The 22,131-nt window shown below is 41.0% G+C and overlaps 1 protein-coding gene across 2 annotated transcripts; it reads right to left on the reverse strand.

Moving 5' to 3' along the window:
- Positions 1-850: 850 nt before the first annotated feature.
- LOC136422630 (tyrosine-protein kinase Yes-like) lies at positions 851-21,475 on the reverse strand. Of its 2 annotated transcripts, XM_066410457.1 has the most exons (14): positions 21,345-21,475; positions 12,437-12,671; positions 10,938-11,055; positions 10,399-10,497; positions 9,624-9,730; positions 8,973-9,128; positions 8,318-8,350; positions 7,548-7,703; positions 6,962-7,107; positions 6,373-6,486; positions 5,845-5,998; positions 5,335-5,466; positions 4,940-5,040; positions 851-4,542 (listed from the first exon to the last, which is right to left on the reverse strand). In XM_066410457.1, exons 2-14 carry the CDS (start codon positions 12,660-12,662, stop codon positions 4,432-4,434), a joined length of 1,653 nt encoding a protein of 550 aa, XP_066266554.1. In that variant the 5' UTR covers positions 12,663-12,671; positions 21,345-21,475; the 3' UTR covers positions 851-4,431. The 2 variants fall into 2 exon arrangements, with proteins under 2 accessions (XP_066266554.1, XP_066266555.1); XM_066410458.1 differs by lacking the exon at positions 8,318-8,350.
- Between the last annotated feature and the right edge of the window lie 656 nt (positions 21,476-22,131).

Below are 22,131 nucleotides of genomic sequence, written 5' to 3' on the forward strand. Positions count from 1 at the left end.
CCGACTGGCCCGTTTTCCTTTAAGTTCAACTTGGGCAGCTAGATCCTTCTTTCCGGTGTCTGCCTGGAGATTATTGATTTATGCCACAGCATGCAAGCAAATTGCATTGATGAAATCCACAAAATGAATTTATTTCCCCTCCGGAACGGTCAACATGGGATGGATGCACCCACCACGACAAGAAAATTGAAAATGGGAAAATACGTCTAACTGTTCTATCGCTAAATCATCAGGGTCCCAGATGCCGTGACACTGTCATGACGCTTGAGTGTATAGTTATTGTGATACTAGGCTACCACACTAGTGTCACTTTTTAAAGACTCTATCCGTTACGTCTTGAGTCCCCGAGGAATATATATATAATTTGAATGACTGATTTGCATTCTCTCGGGTCCCTACCTAACAACACCCCTATCACATATTGGCGACCATGGCGTCCCAACCTTCTGCAGACCATGGTTGTGATTTGGTCGTGAGCATGTGTGTGTGTGTGTGTGTGTGTGTGTGTGTGTGTGTGTGTGTGTGTGTGTGTGTGTGTGTGTGTGTGTGTGTGTGTGTGTGTGTGTGTGTGTGTGTGTGTAGTACATGTGTGGACGACCAGCATAGCTCAAGAAGGCCTTGATGGATTGTATTGATTTTTGGTATGTCACTATGTGGGTAGGTCTTGATGAGACCTCCAAATTATTAGATTTTGGCCCCCTAGCGACTTTCTAAGGCTGCAGCGGAACCACCTGTTTTGATATCTTGTGTTCTGGACATATGGTCGTGATTCATTTTTTTAAAATCAAAACGAACACAACATTATTTCTGATATTTTGAAAATGCGATTCAAAAACGACACATGGAACAGTAAGATTCTTGATATTTTATTTGAAAACCAGATTATACAAAGAAGCGTTATATCTTACAGATGAACGACTCGTATATATACAGGAACATCATTGTAACTTGGGAATTCTTCCCCTGTGCTCATGATCATATTTGTTTTCTTGCTATTGTAAAAGAGTCTACAGGCTAAAATCATTAGTTCAAACATCGTCTGGTTTAATGGTGATAGACTCGTTAAAATAAGCATGCCTGATTTTGCGTTCAACTGCAGTACTTGTCGAGAGCGCAGCACTAGTGACTATAGGATAACAGGATGTCTTCTAGGGTTAATCCATTCAACAATCTAGGGGAAGGCAGTATTTCACTTCCAAAGCGAGAGGTAGCTGGGTTCAATGTAGATTTAGCACAAGAAGGGTTGGTTCTTGAAATGAAATGAGAGTGAGCAGGAGTTAAACCGTAGCCTAGACCACCCCTTCAGACATTTCTAAATGGTACAGCCCTAAATAGAAACCAACTATTTTTGTGGCAATTCTACAAAGCTTTTTGTCAACCAGGGTGTCGGTAAAGAACATTTACAAAGAAACAATCACTAAGATTACAACCTTCATAACAAGCAAGCGTTGGTCACAAAGGTGCCCAAATGTATGCGTTTTTGCACAAGAAAAAGTACATTGTATGCCAATAAGGCACAGATCTACGTAAAATTTCCCTTCACCAAAAAAAAACAAATATCCCTTTTCCGACTTCATTACTTGCATAAACCTTAAGATGCAAGTTTTGACAACGTTTCCCTCGTATCATTGCAAAATCAGTTGATGAATTCAGCTATAAGTGTCAGTGATATTTTAAGGATTTTATTGCCTTTGTCGGAGATTCCTTTTGCCGTTCTAAGAAGGTACAAGCATTGAATGGTTAGAAGTGCTTTAAGTTTATTACTCGTGGCAATACTGTAAAATGTGAAACGCTCGCGGTAGGGAGAAAATAGAGTGTTTGCGGGTAGGCGGGCCAAAGATAGAACACACATTTTCGCGATGGTTTAAAACCGCGAACATTTCCCTTTTACAATATCGTACAACAGACGACGCAAGTATAAGATCACACTACATTCAAAGATATAACACGCAGTGACCGTGATTTGTCTTAAAGACACCGTGAGCTAAAGACGATTTTACTTCTTATTTGAACCTCCTTTCCAAAGGCATGATTCCATTTGGCTACGTCATCACTAATCTCCAAGCAGATATAACGGTGGCGAAGACCGTATCCAACTGACAAAAGGAGTTTTCATAGCCAGTTTTGGGTCGCTATGAAAAATTATTTTGCCAGTTCGATACGGTCTTTGCCACCGTTAGATCTGTTCGGAGATTACGTCATCAACTCATGCGCGCAGTCACTGCGCGCATGAGTTGGCCCGAATGTCTTCGGTCGTAAAACCCTATTCCCAACAGATGATTTAATCACCCCTCTACCGGAAGACTTCAAGTCGATTTCCACTACAATGTCTCTACCGGGAACTTGACGTCATGCGTGATTCTTCGACCTGATTGGCTACAAAGAATGCAGTGCAAAATAAATGGCTCATATGCCTTGGAACCTCTTTTCATGCCATTGCCATAGGTCAATAGACCAATCCTGACCAAGTTCAACCAATGTGAGAATGGCAATAAGCAGTCGACCAATAAAAGAGTAGCTGGAGTTTCCTAAAAGGGATAAGATGTGTATATTTTTTGCACCTCAGACTGAACCTTGCCTTATTCTGACTGTCTGTCATATTATGATAATTGACTTATTCACAGTGATATCATCAGTGTTATGTAAGGCCACGTAAATGAAAGGAAACTTTGTTGTTTCAACTTGTAGCATGAAAAACGTGAACAAAACCGGTTCTTAATGCCGATCCCCTTTATGGGATCACTAAACAGGCGACGCAAGGCATTTCACTGTAGATGAACGTGACATTTAAGCTGTCAACGTCCTCTAGCGATATTAGACCAAATTCCAGCTAAATTTTAAACATCAAGAAAGAAAACAAAGAATTACGAATGTGTTCCGTTTATGGAAAGAAAACATAATTCTATTCTTCGACGAAGAGCAGCATAAGTAAACATAAGTCTGTTTTGTTTTTGTTTCATAATCACCCAAAATGATGTCCGGTTACTGCATGTAAATATATATCTATACTTGAAAGTAGAGAGTGAATTCAATGATACTAACGTTACATTTAGTATCCAGTGTTAGTGACCCTGCCTCTGGGACAAGAAGACATGAGTTTGAATCCCAACTATGCCGCTCTACCGACATGCAGCACACTACTGTGGAGGTACGCAGTCCTTAGGACAGGACGTTTAGGCTTGGTCCACTGCTCGCTGTACTTGTCGAAAAGAGCTAGGAGAATTTCTCCGGTACAACGAACCTGTGAATACTGTACAAAGCGTATGTCTTCTCCGTCACGACCAGAGGAAGAGTAGCTCAACCGGTTTAAGGTCACTTTCGATTTCACATGTGGTTACTTACACCTCTGCGTGAAGATAGACCTAGGAATATGATTTGTCAAGGCACTTTATGAGAAGAAGTAAGGCATTTCTGGTTACGTTTTGATTGTCAGCTTCTATTCTAATTTTGTTCCTTATTGCTTGTAGAATTGCTTGACATTGAAACTTGTCCTTCTTTGCCCATCTCTAAAGGCTAGCCGTTTATTTGCTATAACGTGGCATTCACGTGGTTTCCACATGCACTGAGTATAGTCCTCTTAAAATTCAAATTTGCAATATTTTACAGTCAGCCTTTGGCCAAGGAGAGCATCATTATAGATTCGTTAAAATTTGATTAAATTGAATTTTGCAAAGTTAAGACTTTTGACACCAGCTAGCTAAGTTCTGCTCCGTATCATATGATAACGTTTTCTTTCTACGTGTCTTTGGCCAGTTTCAAACCTCATAACACAGCATGTATGCCGAAATACTACGAATACGGTGCCAAAAGACATAAGGCATGTGAAGTGTAGCATACACTTGTTTCAAGGTAAGGTTCTTGCTTTATACGGTGGTGGTAAGAAAAAGAAATTAAATACCTATACAATCATCTTTGCTTCTTCAAAAAACGTCTGTGTATAAAGTGAAGATTAAAAGCGTTTCTTGCAATAAAGATTGTCAAATCTTTCTTTTTAAAAATGTGTTAGTGCTGATTTTCTTCCTATCTTTCTAACGTCGCCCTAAGTGAGCTAAGAAGCGTTCTATAGCTACATCGGTCCGCTTTCTGTTATTGTTTTTAAAACATCAGAAAGTAAACAATTCTGTGAGAGCGATTGCAGATTTGCGGCAGGCTTATTAGATTACCATTTTAGAGCAAACTAGTTCAAGGTTTGAAGTGCGCAAGAGCAGTGTGATGCATTGTGGGTAATATGTCAAAGTTGAAGCCATTGCTCCCGATTCATCACCCTGCACATGCGCACTTCAAACCATGAACTATTTATTAGTGACATTCCGCACTTTCCCTCCATAGTGCACGTATATATACATTCAAAATCTTTGTTGTAAAAATGTAAATACAGCCAAAATTTGTTAAAATACTTGCATCAAAACAAATTAAGGAACAGAAGATTTCTTAAAACTCGTCCGGCTCCTTGTAGTCGGGTTCGGTGACGGCGAAGTAATCGTCTAAGAAGTTAGCCAGAAATTCGAACGTTGGTCGTTTTTCTGGGGAGGTGTCCCAGCACTGTTGAACAAAGGTGGAAAAAAGTTACAATTAGAGGGATAAGAGAATATCGGGAAAAAGTACGCGTGGGGAACCAGCGATTGAGTCCTAACTGCCAGACAACCCAAAATAAGATACCAACATAATACCGATACAAACTACAACGCGGTTACCCTGTAAGGATATCCTCTTGAGGACAAAGAAGCATATTAATGTACGAGGCGCTATGCATTGTACCTGTTACAATTGTGACACATGCAGTAAAGTTCTTCCAAGTTCTTATTCTATTTACAGCATGCAAGATATCCTATCAACAGCATGCAACCGTAAATAATTCAGGGCGGCACATGCCATTTCCTGCGTGTGTAAGTTTGTGGTTTGAATAGATAAATAGATAAGATGTTAGACGTTTCTTTACCTTAATCATTTGTTCGTACAGAGAGTCGGGGCAGTTGAAGGACTCCAGCGGCATCCTGTAGCCTCGCGAGACCTGTTGCATCACCTGGGCATTGTTCATACCTGTGGAGAACACAAGGAGAGGTGAGTACATCATTACCTCATCTAAAGTTGAAAGGTGAGTGTAAAGGCTCGATTTTATACACAAGTTTTTGTAGTTAATGACTCGGGGCTGTGTGTGAGGAGCTTTGAGCTCCTACTAGAAGACGCGACATAAGTGGCCTGGGGTTCTCCTTGCACAGTCCTGTGTAAACGTATGTGTAAACCCAGCCATTTCCACAACGGCATCTTCGATCCTATCCCCTGTCGTAGGTAAATTTACGAAGGTTCTGTAGACTGTAGAACAACTGAACGCACCTGGGTAAGGGATTTTCCCTTTTGTCAGCAGCTCTGTCATCATGATGCCGAACGACCAGACGTCCGACTTGATGGTGAACTGGCCGTACTCTATCGCCTCTGGTGCCGTCCATTTGATGGGGAATCTCGACTCTGAAAGAGCAGCACAACGGGCACATGATAAGGATGGTAAGTGCATCGATGGAGACTTACGCACGGTTTAAGATTATTTACCAGTGGGAAGTTGAAGTTAGTTGACGCGAAATTTAGCCAACACACCGAGTCACCCCTTCTCTTCTCGATAAGTGTGTTAGATTCTTTTACGTGCAGAAGTCTGACCCATGGGATTTTGGCCTAATGGAATCCCTCACCCTACGACCGAACGGGGTTCGAACCTCCACCCTCTGGTGTAAAAGTTTATTGTTTATTTGAATGATTTCCATTAGTGACAGTACGTGATACTTCACTAATCCTTCTGGAGTCGTAATTATAACAAACACATTACATTACTAAAAATAGACGAGTTCTTACCGGCAGAAGCTTCATAGATGTCGTCGTTGACCAGTCTGGCCAGACCGAAGTCGGCAACCTTGCATAGGTTGTTGTCTCCTACCAGCACGTTCGCGGCGCGCAGATCGCGGTGGATGTAGTTCATCTTCTCGATGTAGCCCATGCCTGCCGCAATCTAAGAGAACATTTGGATGAAAAACATTTTTGAGCATCACCTCTGACATGGCATGGCGTTGATCATTTTTGGCCGTCAAAAAGTCTTCAGTGGGATTCTATAATCTCTGATCTAAAGTCTGGGAATAATCTTTATTTTAGATCCTGACTAAAATGTTGAAGATTCTAGACACAACGCATACACACAATGAATCTTTTAACAATTTGTAACACATGAGAGTTCTATTTTTAGATTTCAAAATTTTTAAAGAAAATTCCAAAGAAACTTTCCAACAAAACCCTTTAAAAGTTCAAAAAAAAATATCTAAGATATCCTTATAAAATTCTTAAGATCTTGAGAAATCCTTTTAAAAATTGTATCTTAAGACAGCGTACCTGTGCGGACATCTCCACCAGCTCTTTGAACTTGAGGCCCATCCCCGCCCCCTGCCGGAGATAGTCCAGCAGGCTGCCGTGCATCATCATCTCAGTCACGATGTAGATCGGCTCCTGGAAATTTAAAATATGGTGATTAGAGATTAAACTAACTGTGTGGCGTCGATGGCGTCCCATGGTTAGGCTAGCAGAAACGGGTTTGAGTGGTCACAGGTTCGATTCCTGGCATTCCTGACAGACCAGACGCTATTGGCAATGCACTTCACACACGGTCACACAGACATGACTTTCCTCACTTCACCCAGGTGTAAAATGAGAACCTGACTTGGGTTGGAGAGTTAAAAGGCGGTGGAAGGAGAGGGATGGGCTCCGCCTTCCAATACCGTGCCTAAGAAACTATGGATTACCAACCCCTATAGCCTCAAAAATGGGACCTTTGTACATTTTGTTTTACCCGTAGCGGGTAAACTATACTTGTTACATTCCTAAAATTAGAGATCAACAATGTACTTTATCTGCAAATCTAGTGACACTTTTGCATATTACGCTTCCAAACATGTCGCCATTGAAACTGTGGAACACGACGTACCTTTTCTGAGCAGACGGCATAGAGGGATACCAAGTTCTTGTGCCGAAGTTTCTTCATAATGTTGGCTTCCTGGAGGAAGGCTTGAGGAGACATCGTGCCAGCTTTCAATGTCTTGATGGCGACTCTAGTTTTGTTGTTCCACGTGCCTGTTAAAAAAAATCACATAATTGTTTTTCTCAAGTTGAATATGATCTTTTTTTTAATTTGTCTGCGTTGTAGCTCTGTTTAGATACATGGAAATATTTTCGACTATTTTCTGGAAATTTCATTCGCATACTTATATTAGCAGTTTCGGAGATACTGTTATATGTACAAATATGTGTATAATACATGTACTCAACAACCGAACTCGTGAGATTTTTGAGCATACTTGAAAAATTGCTACGTGTACTGGTAAAACCGAAGTCCAGTTCAGAATACGGGCCAATCTCTAAACAATGGACAAAGATCAATAGTACAATCCATCTTCTTCTAGGTTCGTTCGCTTACCTCATATCGTTGGAGCGAACGGAAGCTTGAAAATCATGGATTCCAGGCTAACATATATATCTATGAGCATGACTGACAATTGCATACTCTCACTCACCCGCCCATACTTCTCCGAAGCAGCCAGCGCCGAGTTTCTGGTCGAACTTGAGTGAACTTCTGTCGATCTCCCAGGCGTCTTTGGCGAGACCGCCCGTCTCGGGGTTGACCTTCGGGCACGACTCCGTCAGCTTCCGACACAAACCGTCCGACGACGCTGCAAATACAACGAGGGGAACGCTGCTTTAGTTAAGGTGAAACTCTAATCTCTAAGCAGACCTAACGGTGGCAAAGACCGTATCCAACTGGCAAAAGGAGTTTTTATTGCTCGGGTTGCAATAAAAACTCCTTTTGCCAGTTGGATACGGTCTTTGAAACAGTTAGATCTGCTTGGAGATTAGGGAAACTCGAGAAGATTAACCTCCATTAACATTAATCCGCCGGGGTATATAAATCCGCCATTTTGAAAAACAGTGAGTTTGAGAGATCTCTAGTGCAGCACCCCAGGTATATGCACAGTTTAGATGAACAAGAGTGCATTATACTGGGGGACGTTCAGTTGGAGATCTCTCTAGATGTATCTTTTCAGGGTGGCGGAGTTATGTACCCTGGTGGAATTATGTTAGTAGATGTTAACTCGTGTCGCAGAACACTCTTGCCTGAATTAATTTTCCAGTCAGTAATGATGAATACCATTGCCAACAAAAGTGGCGCTGGAGTATACATAGAAAGATAGAAATCATTTCAAACGGAAATAAGAACTTGCCATGCATTTTAAGATAATCTCTAAAGTGCACGAGTGCATTGCAAAATAGCCTTTAGATAACTTACTTGACGATCGACGTCTGAAGTCTCCGAATATTCCTTGTATTGCAAAGGAAAAGAAACACATGCAATTGAACCAGCGCAAAAGCGTTACAGGCAATGGCAGGAGTAGCAAGTTTTATAGAATATAGTTTATAGTTCAAAACACGTGTCAGAGAAGTTTGCATGCATGTCATTTTTTATATAAACTCAACACAAAACCTTCGGACACTTGAATTTGATCAGTCATATATCCGTTATCATTTTATAATTTCATTGTATATATCACGTTTGCTGTGATCGTACATTTATCAGGGCTTACTTATGTGAGTACTTTTGGCACTTTGGCACTTTTCGCGAAAGAAAAGTGCCAAAATTACCCATGATCATATGACCGTTACTTTCTATTATATATGTAGGATCATCATTGTACATGTATAGGGTAATAAAAAAGTTTTCTCATGTCATATTTACTAATATACCATTGATAAGGTGGTAACGGAAATATGATTGATCAAATCTAAGTTACCGAACTTTATGTGCTGAGTGTAGCTAGCTTGCGAACAATCTTGGTCCATTTCCAGTCAGAGATGAGACCACTTTAAGACGACGATGTCTCCTCTCCTCCACCTGAAAACGGAAACCCTTAAGATGACGGTTATCTTTGGATCTGGGATCTAACCTTTATAGTGTGCGATCAACTCGGCCACGCTGTCGAAGTGCTTGCGTTGGGAGATGTAGTAGCCGGTGTTGTCGTGTTTCATGATTTTGTAGTGCTTCGCGTTCACTCCCTTCACCTCTTCCCAGTCACGGACGGACAACGTGTAGGTGTGGCCGCCTGGGTTCAGGACAAGTCAACGTTGTTATGATATCTACATCTAAGATATGTCATATTCTACATAATCACTGATTCAAAGTACCCATATGAATCGAGATCTTTACAACGCAATGAAGCAAATAAGGAATTACACCTTCAGATTTTAGTGCGAAATTGAAAATAAAAAACGTTTCCAAAGTATCAAGCCTGCTAAACGATTAAAATTCTACGCTACATAAACTACATCTGTAAGTAGCGTTGTAAGTTGTACAACTCATTCTTGAACACATACGACTTACCGGAAATTGCACAAATAATCATTATAAATTTTTTTCATAAATTTCACAGAACAAAAGGATTTCTTGGGATTGTTGTAAAATAGAAGAGAAGTAAAACTATTTCTTAAAAACGTGTCCGGACAACGTCCCTGCTGCCTAACCAGAGAACTGATCATGATACAGGTCTAGTGCCAAATGGCTACCTTAGCAGACTGAAGGTTAATTCACAGTGGCCTACCTTGGCGCCTTTCCGGCTCTCGGACCAAGAACGTTCCGGGTGAGAGGGTGGGCGTCATGGTCAGTAGTCTCTCCGCGTCTTTTCTGGTGATCTTGCCAAAGTACCAACTGTAGGAAACGGGATGGAACCAACTTTAACTTCTGGGTCACAATATTTACCTCCGTAAAAATAGAGGTATTGTAATAAGTTGGTGTGTTTGTTTCTTTGTTTGTTTGTAAATTTGTCTTGGTGTGTGTCCGCAGAGTGGCAGCCTGTCAGAATGTAAGGCGGAAATGTTTTGATAGAATTTGAAGTCAATGGTTTGGCTTTGGTCCAATGTGATAAACAGCCAAGATGACTCATGGCTTAACCCACACAGGGCGCTAGGGGTACCATTTTAGAACTTGTTTTAGTGCATGTTTAGAGCTTGCTAGGATAGCTGTGGCGAAGGAGTTCATACTGTGAGCAAGGATTGCAACTTTTGGGCGTGCTTGTGTGCTTGTTTTATTTTGCATTTGTTTATTTATTTATATGCAGTAACAAGCTCCATGGTATCATCTGATACAGAATGGGCGAACTTGAGAGTGACAAGAGTTTCAGGTAAAGGTGTAACGATGTGATTTTGGCTGTACATGCGTATAAACATCTGAATGACCATAGTGTACACACAACTGGTTTCAAAGTCATTTTCTGTATAAAAGTATTATGCTGGGCATATACTATATATTTTGTTCACAAGGCTTTTATGCTTCATACTAAACAGACTCTTTCTAATTTCTAAATAAACATGACTTACTCCTCTGATTCGACGGAGGCAGACGGCGCAATGTAATTGCTGGGAACGTAACCTTGCTGGTTAGTGGTCATAGACTGTGCCATCCACCAATCGCCGTCACTGTAAGATACAAAAGTAATTCGGGTTATGTATCATCCACCAATCACCTTCGCTGTCAAATATACACTCGGGGATGCCTTTGCTATAAGATGCAAAATGAATTCTGGTTAAAGATTAGTGGTCATCAACTTTGCCCTCCACCAATCATCATCGACGTTTGATGCAACATGTGCAGTTGCAGAAATATCCATCTCATACATTGGCCACTTAACTTATATGTCAGGGATTTGCAAAGTTTGCATAATTTCAACGTCTGTTGGCTGAATTGATTTGTAAAATGAGCTGATAAACATTTGATAAGATATTCCTGGTGAGCAAATGTGGAGCTGAGCTTTCTCATCATCTAAATCATATGAGTCTTCAGAAAAGAGAACAGATATTAAAGCTCTATGTTTCGGTATAGTCTACTCAGTAACCGCTAGACCAAGAGCAGGTCTTACTTGTTGTTGACGATCTGGAGAAGGTCTCCCTTCTTGAAACTGAGATCATCCTCCGTTCTGGCCTCATAGTCGTACAGTGCTTGGAACAACAGAACCCCCACCGTACCCTGCATGGGACCTGGAGTAAAAGAAATACAAGTTTTTAGCTAATCAGTGTTGGTAGGTTATATATGCCCTTTGACCTATCATTGACGTCACGTGCCCATGGGGTCACGTGCTCAAAATAAGTGGGTCATAATTTGTGAACATGGCTGCTGGATCGGTCGACATTTGGAAAAGTATACATCATTTTATGTCGGGCAATAGATCTAAAATCTATTCAATTACACCCACTTTTTAAGCATATTTGCAATACTACTTTGAGCCATATTTCTTTGTTTGTTTGTTAATATATTTTCTTATTTCTCGCATTGTAAGAAATGTGGGGTAGTAAGTGACGAAAATTTGTACAAAACCTTTTCTGTACCAAGACAAATAAGGAGTATGTTGGAGGCCAGAATATTTCTTTCGATTTCTATGTTCGAATCTCCTTAGTCAGCGAAAGGTCATGCGCACGAATTCTTTTTGATATGAAAGTGCAATTGTCTGCTATCCTCTAGAGGCGGAAACGAAAAATATGTCATATAGGGCATTTGCCCCCAGGGATGTGGAATGTGGAATGTCACCGAATTCTGAATGAAATGACGAATCTGAATGAAATGTAACAGAATTCTGAATGAAATGTAACACCGTGAATGTAACAGCATTCTGAATGAAATGTAATAGAATTCTGAATGAAATGTAACAGAATTCTGAATGAAATGGCACAGCATTCTGAATGAAATGTAACAGCATTCTGAATGAAATGTAACAGAATTCTGAATGAAATGTAACAGAATTCTGAATGAAATGTAACAGCATTCTGAATGAAATGTAACAGAATTCTGAATGAAATGTAACAGAATTCTGAATGAAATGTAATAGAATTCTGAATGAAACGTCACAGAATCCTGAATGAAATGTCACAGAATTCGAATGAAATGTGACAGAATTCTGAATGAAATTTAGAATTCTGAATGAAATTTAGAATTCTGAATGAAATTTAAAATTCTGAATGAAATTTAGAAATCTGAATAAAATGTCACAGAACTCTGAATGAAATATAACAGAATTATTAATGAAATGTAACAGAATTATCAATGAGATTAAGAATTCTGAATGAAATTACGAATAATTCTGAATGAAATGTAACATAATTCTGAATGAAAATGAACAGACCTCTGAATGAAATGTCACAGAATTCTGAATGAAATACTAAATGTTGAATGAAATGTCACAGAGTTCTGAATGAAATACCAAATGTTGAATGAAATGTCACAGGATTCTGAATGAAAAAAATGACGGGGGCAAAAGCTATCGCCCACGGGGACGATTCATATAAATTGTGTCGTGTGGTCGTACAATGAAATCTAGCTTCTTCCGACAGTTCAAGACACGAAGTTATAATAAAGCTTTCTCGCCTGGAGTCTGGTCGTGAAAGCTCGGTATCCCGATACGAGCGTTTCCATTGGGGGGAGATCCGGCGCCGACAAACGGGGTGGGAGACGCGTTCATCCCGAAAGGGTCGAACCCAGGGTCCGGCACAGAGTCATCGGGTTGGTTCTCCTTGTTCCCCTTGTTCTTGTTCTTCTTCTGCTTCTTCTCGCTTTTGTCCTTCTGTTTATTTTTGCTCGACTTTCCGCCCATCTTGTTGACCTGTGAAGAAAGATGATGAAAGACTGAATGCAGCTGCAGGACGTTTCTACGACTATAGATGCAGAAACCAGTGGATGATGATGATGTTGACCTATAGGTGGGGACACACATACAATTAAACTTTCTAAATGATAAACAAGACCCATTCTGGCCGGACCTAGATTGATTCATAAAGTTATTGAGTAATTTCGTACATCAAACAAACACAAACCGCAACAAAAACTACGCATGCACGACAAACGAGAAAATGCTTGTACAATTCCTGGAATTCTTGCAAATCATGCACAATACTATACTACTATTATAAGGCTCGCTCCCTGAGACTGTGAAAGTGTCTCCAAAAAAAAGGAAAAATTTACAAACAAAAGCCAACAAAAAAGACCCAGAAAGACAAAATGATCATCACATACAGAAATCGTTGGCTTAAAAAACCAAACCAACATTTCACAAAGACCACCCGGATTAACCCTTTGGGCATCTTTTTAACCATTTGCCATAACTTAACGTTACACATGGCTACATATCATACAGAGAACATAGCGGCCTTTAGATTATCATCGAGCACTTTCAAGAATTTTTATAGATAGCTTTAAGTGGAACTGTGTAAGTAGAAACATCAGAACCAAATCTAACCCACGCATATTAGAGGACGTTCTGACCAAACACCAATGTGAACAACAGTTAATTGTTATAACTTCACAAAACATTTCTATGATTAAATTTATAAATTCTAACGAAAATTTCTCCACACTTGCAGACAAAAAGAAAACTACTCTCCTCTCCTCTCATCACAAAACCCACACATTATAGAAAAAGTGGAATCGTTCGTCTTCCACTGTCTCGGAAAAAGAAATCGAACCCAGTAAGTTAGATTCTAGTGTCAGTAAATACTAGTTAGACTACAGTAGTCACACATTATATTGTTCATCATGGTCTGTTCGTCCTTATCATGTTACATGTACTTGCAATTAACCTACAGGCAAGAACTTGCAATAAACTTTCAATTACATACTGTAGTACAGCGCACTTCTACAATGGTTGGAACTAATTTGATAACAGAACCACTACAATGACGCAGGTATATACATGTAGTTACCTAGACCTCAAAGGAAACACAAATGGCTGAATTAGATTAGATTAGTCTGGCCTGTTGGGTGGGCGCGTTGTCATATATGACCTTGTACATGAGCCGCCATTTCTCCTCCTATTTACAGGTCAATAGTGTATGAACTGTGTACCTGCGTTTGTGGTCTCTTGGATTGCTACAAAAACCATGCAAATTGGTCCTCGATTGCCTACGTGCAACTCTACATGGTCGGCAAACGTGTATATACATACATAGTCATACATTTAAGTTGGAGCATTCACAAAGCTTTGTCTCCAGCATTCTCTGCTACACATCATTTTGATCAAGTCTTTTCCGAATCGATAAGATTCAAGGCTAACTTATCGGGAAAATCATCCTGCCTATTTCCACTTTCCAGCGATCTAAACAACCAGGTAGAGACTAGCTACAAAGCGCCATCTCATTACAAACGAAAAATTGTTTTCCATACCTAGTGTAACGTCAATACAGTTCAAAGTCATTATGAATTGTGAATACATGACAGAACCGTGTTTGTTTTGCAGTTTCTGGTCGGTGGCGGTCGACCCGAACCCCGGGGTCAGCTATGCTAGTCACGGAAACGTCCCCACCGCAGGATGTGTGCCCAGATTCTACCGGGGTAGCCAGGCATGTGATCCGCCTGTGATTCTCATGACTTAGAGGAAGTAGGATTTAAAAACAAGCTGTTGTGGACTGAGTTATTTTACAGGGAGGGAGGGGCGCAACCATGGCTTCTGTAATCGTGTGTGTGAAAGAGAGCGAGCGTGTGTGATTGTGCGTGTGTGTGTGAGCGTGTGTAATTATGTGTGTGTGTGTGTGGGGGGGGGGGGTGTATGTGTGTCTATATACATATATATATATATATATGTGTGTGTCTGTCTGTCTGTCTGTATATATATATGTGTGTGTGTGTGTGTGTGTGTGTGTCCGTTTCAGTGCGTATACATTGTATGTATATATATCTATTTGTGTGGGCGTTTCGTGTGTGTATTTTTGTGCATGCCGTGAGCGTTAGCGTATATACATAAACTATATGTAGGTACGTGTGTGTGTGGGGGGGGGGGTGTCGGTGTGTGTGGGAGGGGTGTGTGCTTCAACTGAATAATCACAATTGGCGAAACTGTGCAATTTAACAATCTAATATCATACCACTACAAAGGAAGGGGAGAATAGCCGCCGGTACTTCATCACTTTCACATGGGATTAACTCGACATCTGCATCGAAACAACGAGGTTAAAGAATCTATATTCTAAGAGTATTCATCAAAATAAGAGATGGGATTCTTATTTTCAGTACATTTTACGTTGTGGAAAACCTCGTTTCCTCTCACTGACTAAGAGGTTCGATGAAAGTTGCTCCTTCGGGCGATAAGAACTTGTTGCCGGTGTCCGTAATTTCGGCGCGACCGGTGTTGTGCTATGCAGACTGTGGCCTGAGGAAATCTCGTCAAAAATTAGTCGCAAAAGGAAAGTTCCGTTCCGCTTGGACCTCCTGCATTTCTGCCCTTCCTTTAGCCCCGAATTCCAGGCGTCTTGGGAAGAAATTTTGATGTTATCCCTTGCTGTACTAACCAGTTTTTCCTCTCTTTGATGATTTGTCCAATCCGTTTTGATGCCCTGTTGTCTTGGTGATAAGAACTCACTTTAGCCTAGGGGAAGGGCTATCACCCCCTGCCTGTAAAAATATGCTACTGAAACTACAAGGCCAGTTCCTGACCTATGTGCCACTAGGCACTACAATGGTCTGAAAGAACGAACGAACGAAAGAATAACTTACCTTAACCTAGGAGGTTATCTCCTTGCCTTGTTATCACCTTGTGCAGATACAACACCAAGAGACCCAGTACCTCTTTTGTATATGTCCTTTATGATATAAATAACTTTGCAATTGCAAGATATAACAGACTTGAGAATCAGCAGATATAAATTTAGTATAGAAACAGGGAAGTACCAAAATATATAGCCAGTGACCAAAGGTTTTATCAATTTTGTCCATAACAAATTGAAAACGAACTCCATTTTGTCATTGAATGCTTTAGATATGGTGGCTTACGTAATAATTTATTCACATTTCTTTGTTTAAGTACAACAGATTTCAAGAGACTTGATGTCAAGCAGATATGGCTGTATCTTTAGATTTAACAGCTCTCACAATTAAAAAATAGATAAAAACATAAAAGATTGGTTTGTTATTAGAAAAGATACTGAGACTCACGTTTAGCCCCACCTCATTGTATCGACATCCGAAATTCACGTTCATGCCTATATTGCTTAGTCAGTAGAATTCAAATATCCATTTTGGATTTCCATTTTGTAATTTTTGCTTGACCGAACGAAAGTCACTGTACTTTTTGTTGTGTCAATAAAGCATTTTTTATGTTCTTGCCGGCGATTTACGAAAACGCAATGCCCGGTCTGGAGTTAAACTACGCAACAAGCTTCCATGATGGCGGTTCGCAATTGTAGTTTGAAACGTACGTAAGTTGACAAGACAGATTCGGAATAATATTGTACAAAAATAACGAACGCACACCCACGTCATTCGGAAAATAAGTGGCTTGATGAAGGCAACAAAAGCTACAATTTTCCTCCCCTATATATGTATATGGGGTTTGGGTGGAGGTATAGGTATATCTACATTTATTATTCGCTGGAGTCAGACGATATCAAAAATTGTCTAGCATTGGTGAGAATAAAACAACTATATTCTTCCACGTGACACTGAACTCAAAACTGATCAACCTAGGACCGACTACACATCATCTACAAAAGCGTGACCAAAAAAAAACACTGCAAGAAATAAATACCTAGCGATAAAGTCGTCGTAGAAGAACATTACACCTAGTCGTCTCGGTCATTGTCGATGCCAACAGAGAACAGGCCTTCTATCGGTGGTTACGTCTTAGCTTTAGAAGGTGAAGGGAAATTTCAAGTATATAGTACGACGATGGTTGTTGTTGTTGCTGGGCAAGCACCGACAGAAAAATACAAATAAAGACACTTCGACAGAAAATGGCGATAGAGTGGGCGTCCAGCCGCCTCCCTGCACAGTAATGAAAAATTCCTGGAACTATTCGCCGACTTGCGTCAAAAAGATCGGTTGCCGTGGCGACGAGGTCTCCCGCGGTTGTCTAAATATGAATATTCGGCAGGGTCGATTGGAAGCATGAATGTACGAGCCAGACGTGTGAATGAACACTGTTCGTGGAGAAGGCTTCGTACCGAGATCATCGTGTTGGGATCAAGGGTGCGATTCGTACGAATCACTCTGATGCTCAACGAATTCCATCGATGAAAAACTAATCTTTTTACACTTTGTGTATTTTTTTTAAGACATACTTTTACATTTTGCATGATATTCCTATCATAAAGTCAAGGGTAACACATATTCAATTTAGGTCACAGGTTGATATCAAAGGCGAAAAGCGCTGGCTAGACGGAGTTATGCATGGTTGGGGGTAGTGGTGCTGCAACAACAATCATTTTGATGAATTTGTATGAATTTTGGCTTGTGGGTATTTATTGAGGTCCCGAAAAAACATGGCGATTTTCCATGACAGCTTTTTCAGATTCTCAGCATGACAGGTCGACACGTCCTTCCTAATTAATGTGGTACAGACCGTACAGTCCATAGACAGCAGGTCTGCCCTGCGACCTGAATTTGGGACACGCGGGTGGCTTGGGACTTGCTGAGCATCGACTGTTATACCGCATGATAAGGCTAGGCGGCTATGGCATTAAAATTCTAATTTACCGAATATTTCACGAAGGTATGAGGCCTTCGATTTTGTGTTGCAGTTATGATAAATCAAGCATTGCTTTCCCGGCGACGCCATTTTACCTGCAACCGACAGACGCTGAACTTTGAACCTAATCACTCCAACCACAACACCTAGCAGACCAAAGGAACGCGCCAGCCAAATCACTCTTCAGTACAAGTGGGATCAACAAACTCTTTGAGCTCCCCTGGCATGCTGTTAAAATTATTGTGGCGACAGCTAGTCACATGCTTTGCTTTTGTTCTATTAAAAGTATAAGAAAACGTTTCAAGGTTAGGTTCTTTATATATAGATGACATATTACATCGGGTTTACGTCCAGTAAATAAATGGTTATGTTGCTTTCATTCATTTTCCCCTGACCTTTTGTATATGGCCTTGAGGTATTCGGTTAGCACTGGTTCTAATTGCTATGCTGTAGCTATAACAATCTCAATCAAATCTAAAAGTCACTACATGACCAACTTTAGTACTAGGCTTATTGAAATACTATGAAACACGACTGTAAGTATTGTTTACCGCCTTTTCAAACGTCAATCAGTTATTTTATACACGTGACCTTAGCACTTTGACCAGCTACATTTTGTGATTGACGGACAAATAAACTTGTTTTCGTCGCAAACATGGACTTTTAGAATTATTTGAAAATAATCAATGATCAATGAGCAATGTATGGTGAAGGTTAGATTTTGTTCTAACGTGAATGGCTTATAAGGAATTCTGTTCAATAAGATAATTGTATTTTCTGTCGGAAATTCGATTTGTAAACACAAACATTGGCACAACGAATAAAATTGATAAATGTTCCCCATGTTGAAGTATTGTATGAAATCGCCTTGTGCCCGTATGCTAATTACATGTGTACAACAACCAATGATAGAGTACACTCCGATCGGGTAAATATGCATGTGAGACAGACAATGAAGATCAAACTATGTTACTAGTCTATACCAAGTTTCTACTTTAGGGATGTCCCTCTAGCTCAACTGGTAGCAGCCTCACAGTTCCAACTACATGTAGTTGCTAACTGGGAGACCACAGTTCAATCCTGAGAAAGGCAAATCGGTTGGGGCTGCACCAGTCTTTCGGAAGGGACGTAAAATGGGGTCCTGTGTTCGTGTTCGGGGAGGTGTCTAGAACACGTCAAGGGGAGGGGCTAGTAACCCCACCCTATAAAGACATACCCTGCTATTGAAACAGCATGGAAACTTGCTGCCCTATGTGCCACAACTACAAGCGTCTGAACAATGAACGAACGATGTCTATGATCTGACTTATTTGTAACGAATCGCTTAGGTTTAAGTGATGCAATTGGGTCAATCTGTGGGATCAAAGGTCAAGTTTGAATTCCGGTGAGGGGGTGGGCAACTGTTACAATAGTGTTGAATATTTTTCCTCTTAGTGTTGAAACATTTGCAGATGACACGCATCGTACCCGGAATTCCACAACACGCCCTAGGGTTTTTCAAACACCGCAATAGAACACTTCTATCGTTGTCAAGTTCAGGGCTTAACCCCCATTGTGAGCCTCAACTGAGCAAACTTTTGTGCCCTATGCCTGAACACATACTTGACATTGCATCACATTTTTATTACGTTATAACAAATCAATAAATAACTTTACACTTGCGCCCTAGTGTCAACCCCTTAATACCTGTCTCCGCACACACAAAATTCTATCAATCAAAATTGATACAAATTGGCCGAATATTATCTATTTGTTGATTGATTCTGCAATTTTGCGTCCTTAAAATGACTCCCGTTGAGACTAACAAAAAGCGGTACTGCACTTCCTGTGACCCGGGAGGGGAGGGAAGGGGCGGTGCGCATTGGACGGAACACCCCTGGGAGAGGGCATGTTTCGATGATGACTAATTTAATTATCGGTGGTTTCCACAAATTATCTACGTCCTTTTTAATAGATCCAAGGGCTCGTAGTCATCGATTCTTCGAAAAGAAATGTACCAGGCGTCAATGTTAGACAAGTAAAACCGAATGTAGTCTCGAAAAGACCTTTTCTGCGGGCCGGAAAAATATAATACAGCTTGGAGGCAAATTAAACTCCCACAGTACTAGTCACCCCTCGCAAATTATTGTCACCTTACGGGCTAATTGCTACTATTTCCCAGGGTCAGAAAGCAAGACAACATTATTTATAAGGAGAGAAACGACATTAGAGAACGACCGAGGCCGAACGTCCGGTGAAGACGGGATGTGTGCTGTGGTGAAACCTAGATAAGAAGGCCGGGTTACCCTGCCCCATGTACTACAAACACGTCAACATGCTTCAAGGATAAGTCACACCAAAGTCTGTTTGTGTTTTTCTTGCGGTTTTGTTAGTACACTGTATAGACGATTGTTATTCTGTCCATGTCTAAATCCATTTCTATTGTCTTTGTCGTGTCAGCAGGGCTAGCCCCTTGTGGTAGCCACAGACTAGTTGGACAACCCTGGCTGTGTGTGCTGAACAGCCAAACCAATAAATACATGTATATAAGCATAGACGACCCAAAGTGTTTCCCTCTATACACTAACTGTAAACTATTCATATTTCATGAAATGTGTATTACACTGTGCTCTGTATTTGTGTCCACGTATCCAGCAATGTAGTAATATATCAAAGAACCCTTGAATAGTATAACTGTAGTACATTGTCAAACAAAGCAGACAGTGACAAGACAATACAAAGTTTTCTGACTATTTCAACCACATTTCAATGTGTATGGGAAGCATCAACGAAGAAGTTGCGTGGCCAACCCCCTCCCTACAAAAATTTTACTGAAACTGAAAGATCCAGACTGTATATATACACTTTGTCATCCTCAATTGAGGTGAAGCATGACGCTTTTTCTAGAATTGAGCTAGTGGTAGTGCAATACGGCTTCACTACGCCTCTCGTTTTTAGCCAAGCACACCGGGTCATTCCTACTCTTCTCCATAAGTGTGCTGGGCTCTTTTACATGCAGAAGTTTGCAGAGGCCTGCATAGCAACACATGAAAACATAGCCCGAACCGGCTCATGACCTTTGACCGGCACAGCTTTCATATTTGACTGACAAAATGGGGGACACAACACCAAGAAAATACCCCAAAAAATAATCATAATAAACATAGAATAAATATAACAAAATTGTCAGCTATCAAACGAATTTGGGTGTTTTTTTGGCGTGCTACTTGTGAGATATGTTTAGTGAAAGTGAAATGAAAAGAAATCGTGGGCGTCAGGCAATACTCACCGTGACTAACACGGGGAGCGTTACTCAATTATAACTCGATCACGATAGCTTATTTCAACCGACTAACTGATGAGTATGAGTGGCTAACATTTGTTAGAGTAGACTGTATGAGATGTATAATTCAGGGCTGTGATCTTGCACGCCAGTCCCTTTTACCCAAGTCAGGGTCAGTCTCGTGGATTGTTGTCTGACTTTATTTCCGGGTGTTCCCCCAACACGAAATAGGGGCGCGGCACTCGAAGATGCGTCGCTTACGCGTCAACAGACACGTCTAGAGCAGAAATAAGACAACAATCTTCACTCTAAAGCTTTCCCTCTGAGTCTGTGGTATAAACATTGGACCTAAACCTGGTCTGAACATCGTTACATGCGATGTTGGAACCCACTTGTTGAGGAAGTTAGACCCAATAAGCTGTCGCGAGATCTCGCCAGAACGAGTCGCCGAATCCTGCCGGTCGGCTAGAATCACGCCCCTCTCCGGCCTCAAATACCTCCCCAAGCCGTGCCCAGACCTTCTTAGATGCTTAAAAAATCTTACAAGAGGTTCAACTTACCTGTTGGGTCGCGAAAGACTGTGAAATCCTGGTCTGGATCTGGGCACGTCGACCGGACGAGAGAGCCAACTTCCCTCTCCGCCAAAATGACCCAACTTCCGCGTTGGTCACGTGACGATGACGTTTCTATTGTGCAACAGGTGTGTTGTTGTGCACTGCAGTTCGTGGCGCGGCGGGAGGGTGGCGCTTTCTCTACCACGTTTATAACAACGGCAATGATCTTTATTGCATATCTATGCCCAACAGGGCAAAATACTGTATGTTGAATAACTAAAGAGAGACAGAAAATGTGTCTTCTTTACGCATAAAAGTTCGATGGCTTGGAACAAAATACAATGCTAAGTTCGAAAGGATCCCTAACATGTAACAATGATGGATAGGCGGCTGTCGAAGTTGTCTGATGCCTTGTTTTGAAATATCTGTCAGGCAGAGATTGCAGTCTGTATTGAAATCGGTAGAGATCCCGAACGACCTCTGTAGATTTATCAAAAAGATATTCACTTATTAAAAAGAGCTTCTCAGCTTCGATTCATGTCACTTTAGATCAATGCATTGACTTGAAACTCGGGATTTACACATGGCAGACCACCCTAACACATCCCTACCGTGCTGATCGCGACATTGCGATCGAGACTCCGATCAGGATCACTACCGGTAGAATCGGCGATTCTGTCAGATCGCAATCTCTACCCTGACATATCTATTACGTACCCAAGTAAGATGGAGGCACATCCGGTCACAAATATCAACATGATCCCTGGTCATGACCCTATAACTGCCGCCAGGA

The sequence above is a fragment of the Branchiostoma lanceolatum genome, chromosome 17 (genome assembly GCF_035083965.1).
Source record: "Branchiostoma lanceolatum isolate klBraLanc5 chromosome 17, klBraLanc5.hap2, whole genome shotgun sequence".
NCBI classification, from domain to species: Eukaryota; Metazoa; Chordata; class Leptocardii; order Amphioxiformes; family Branchiostomatidae; genus Branchiostoma; species Branchiostoma lanceolatum.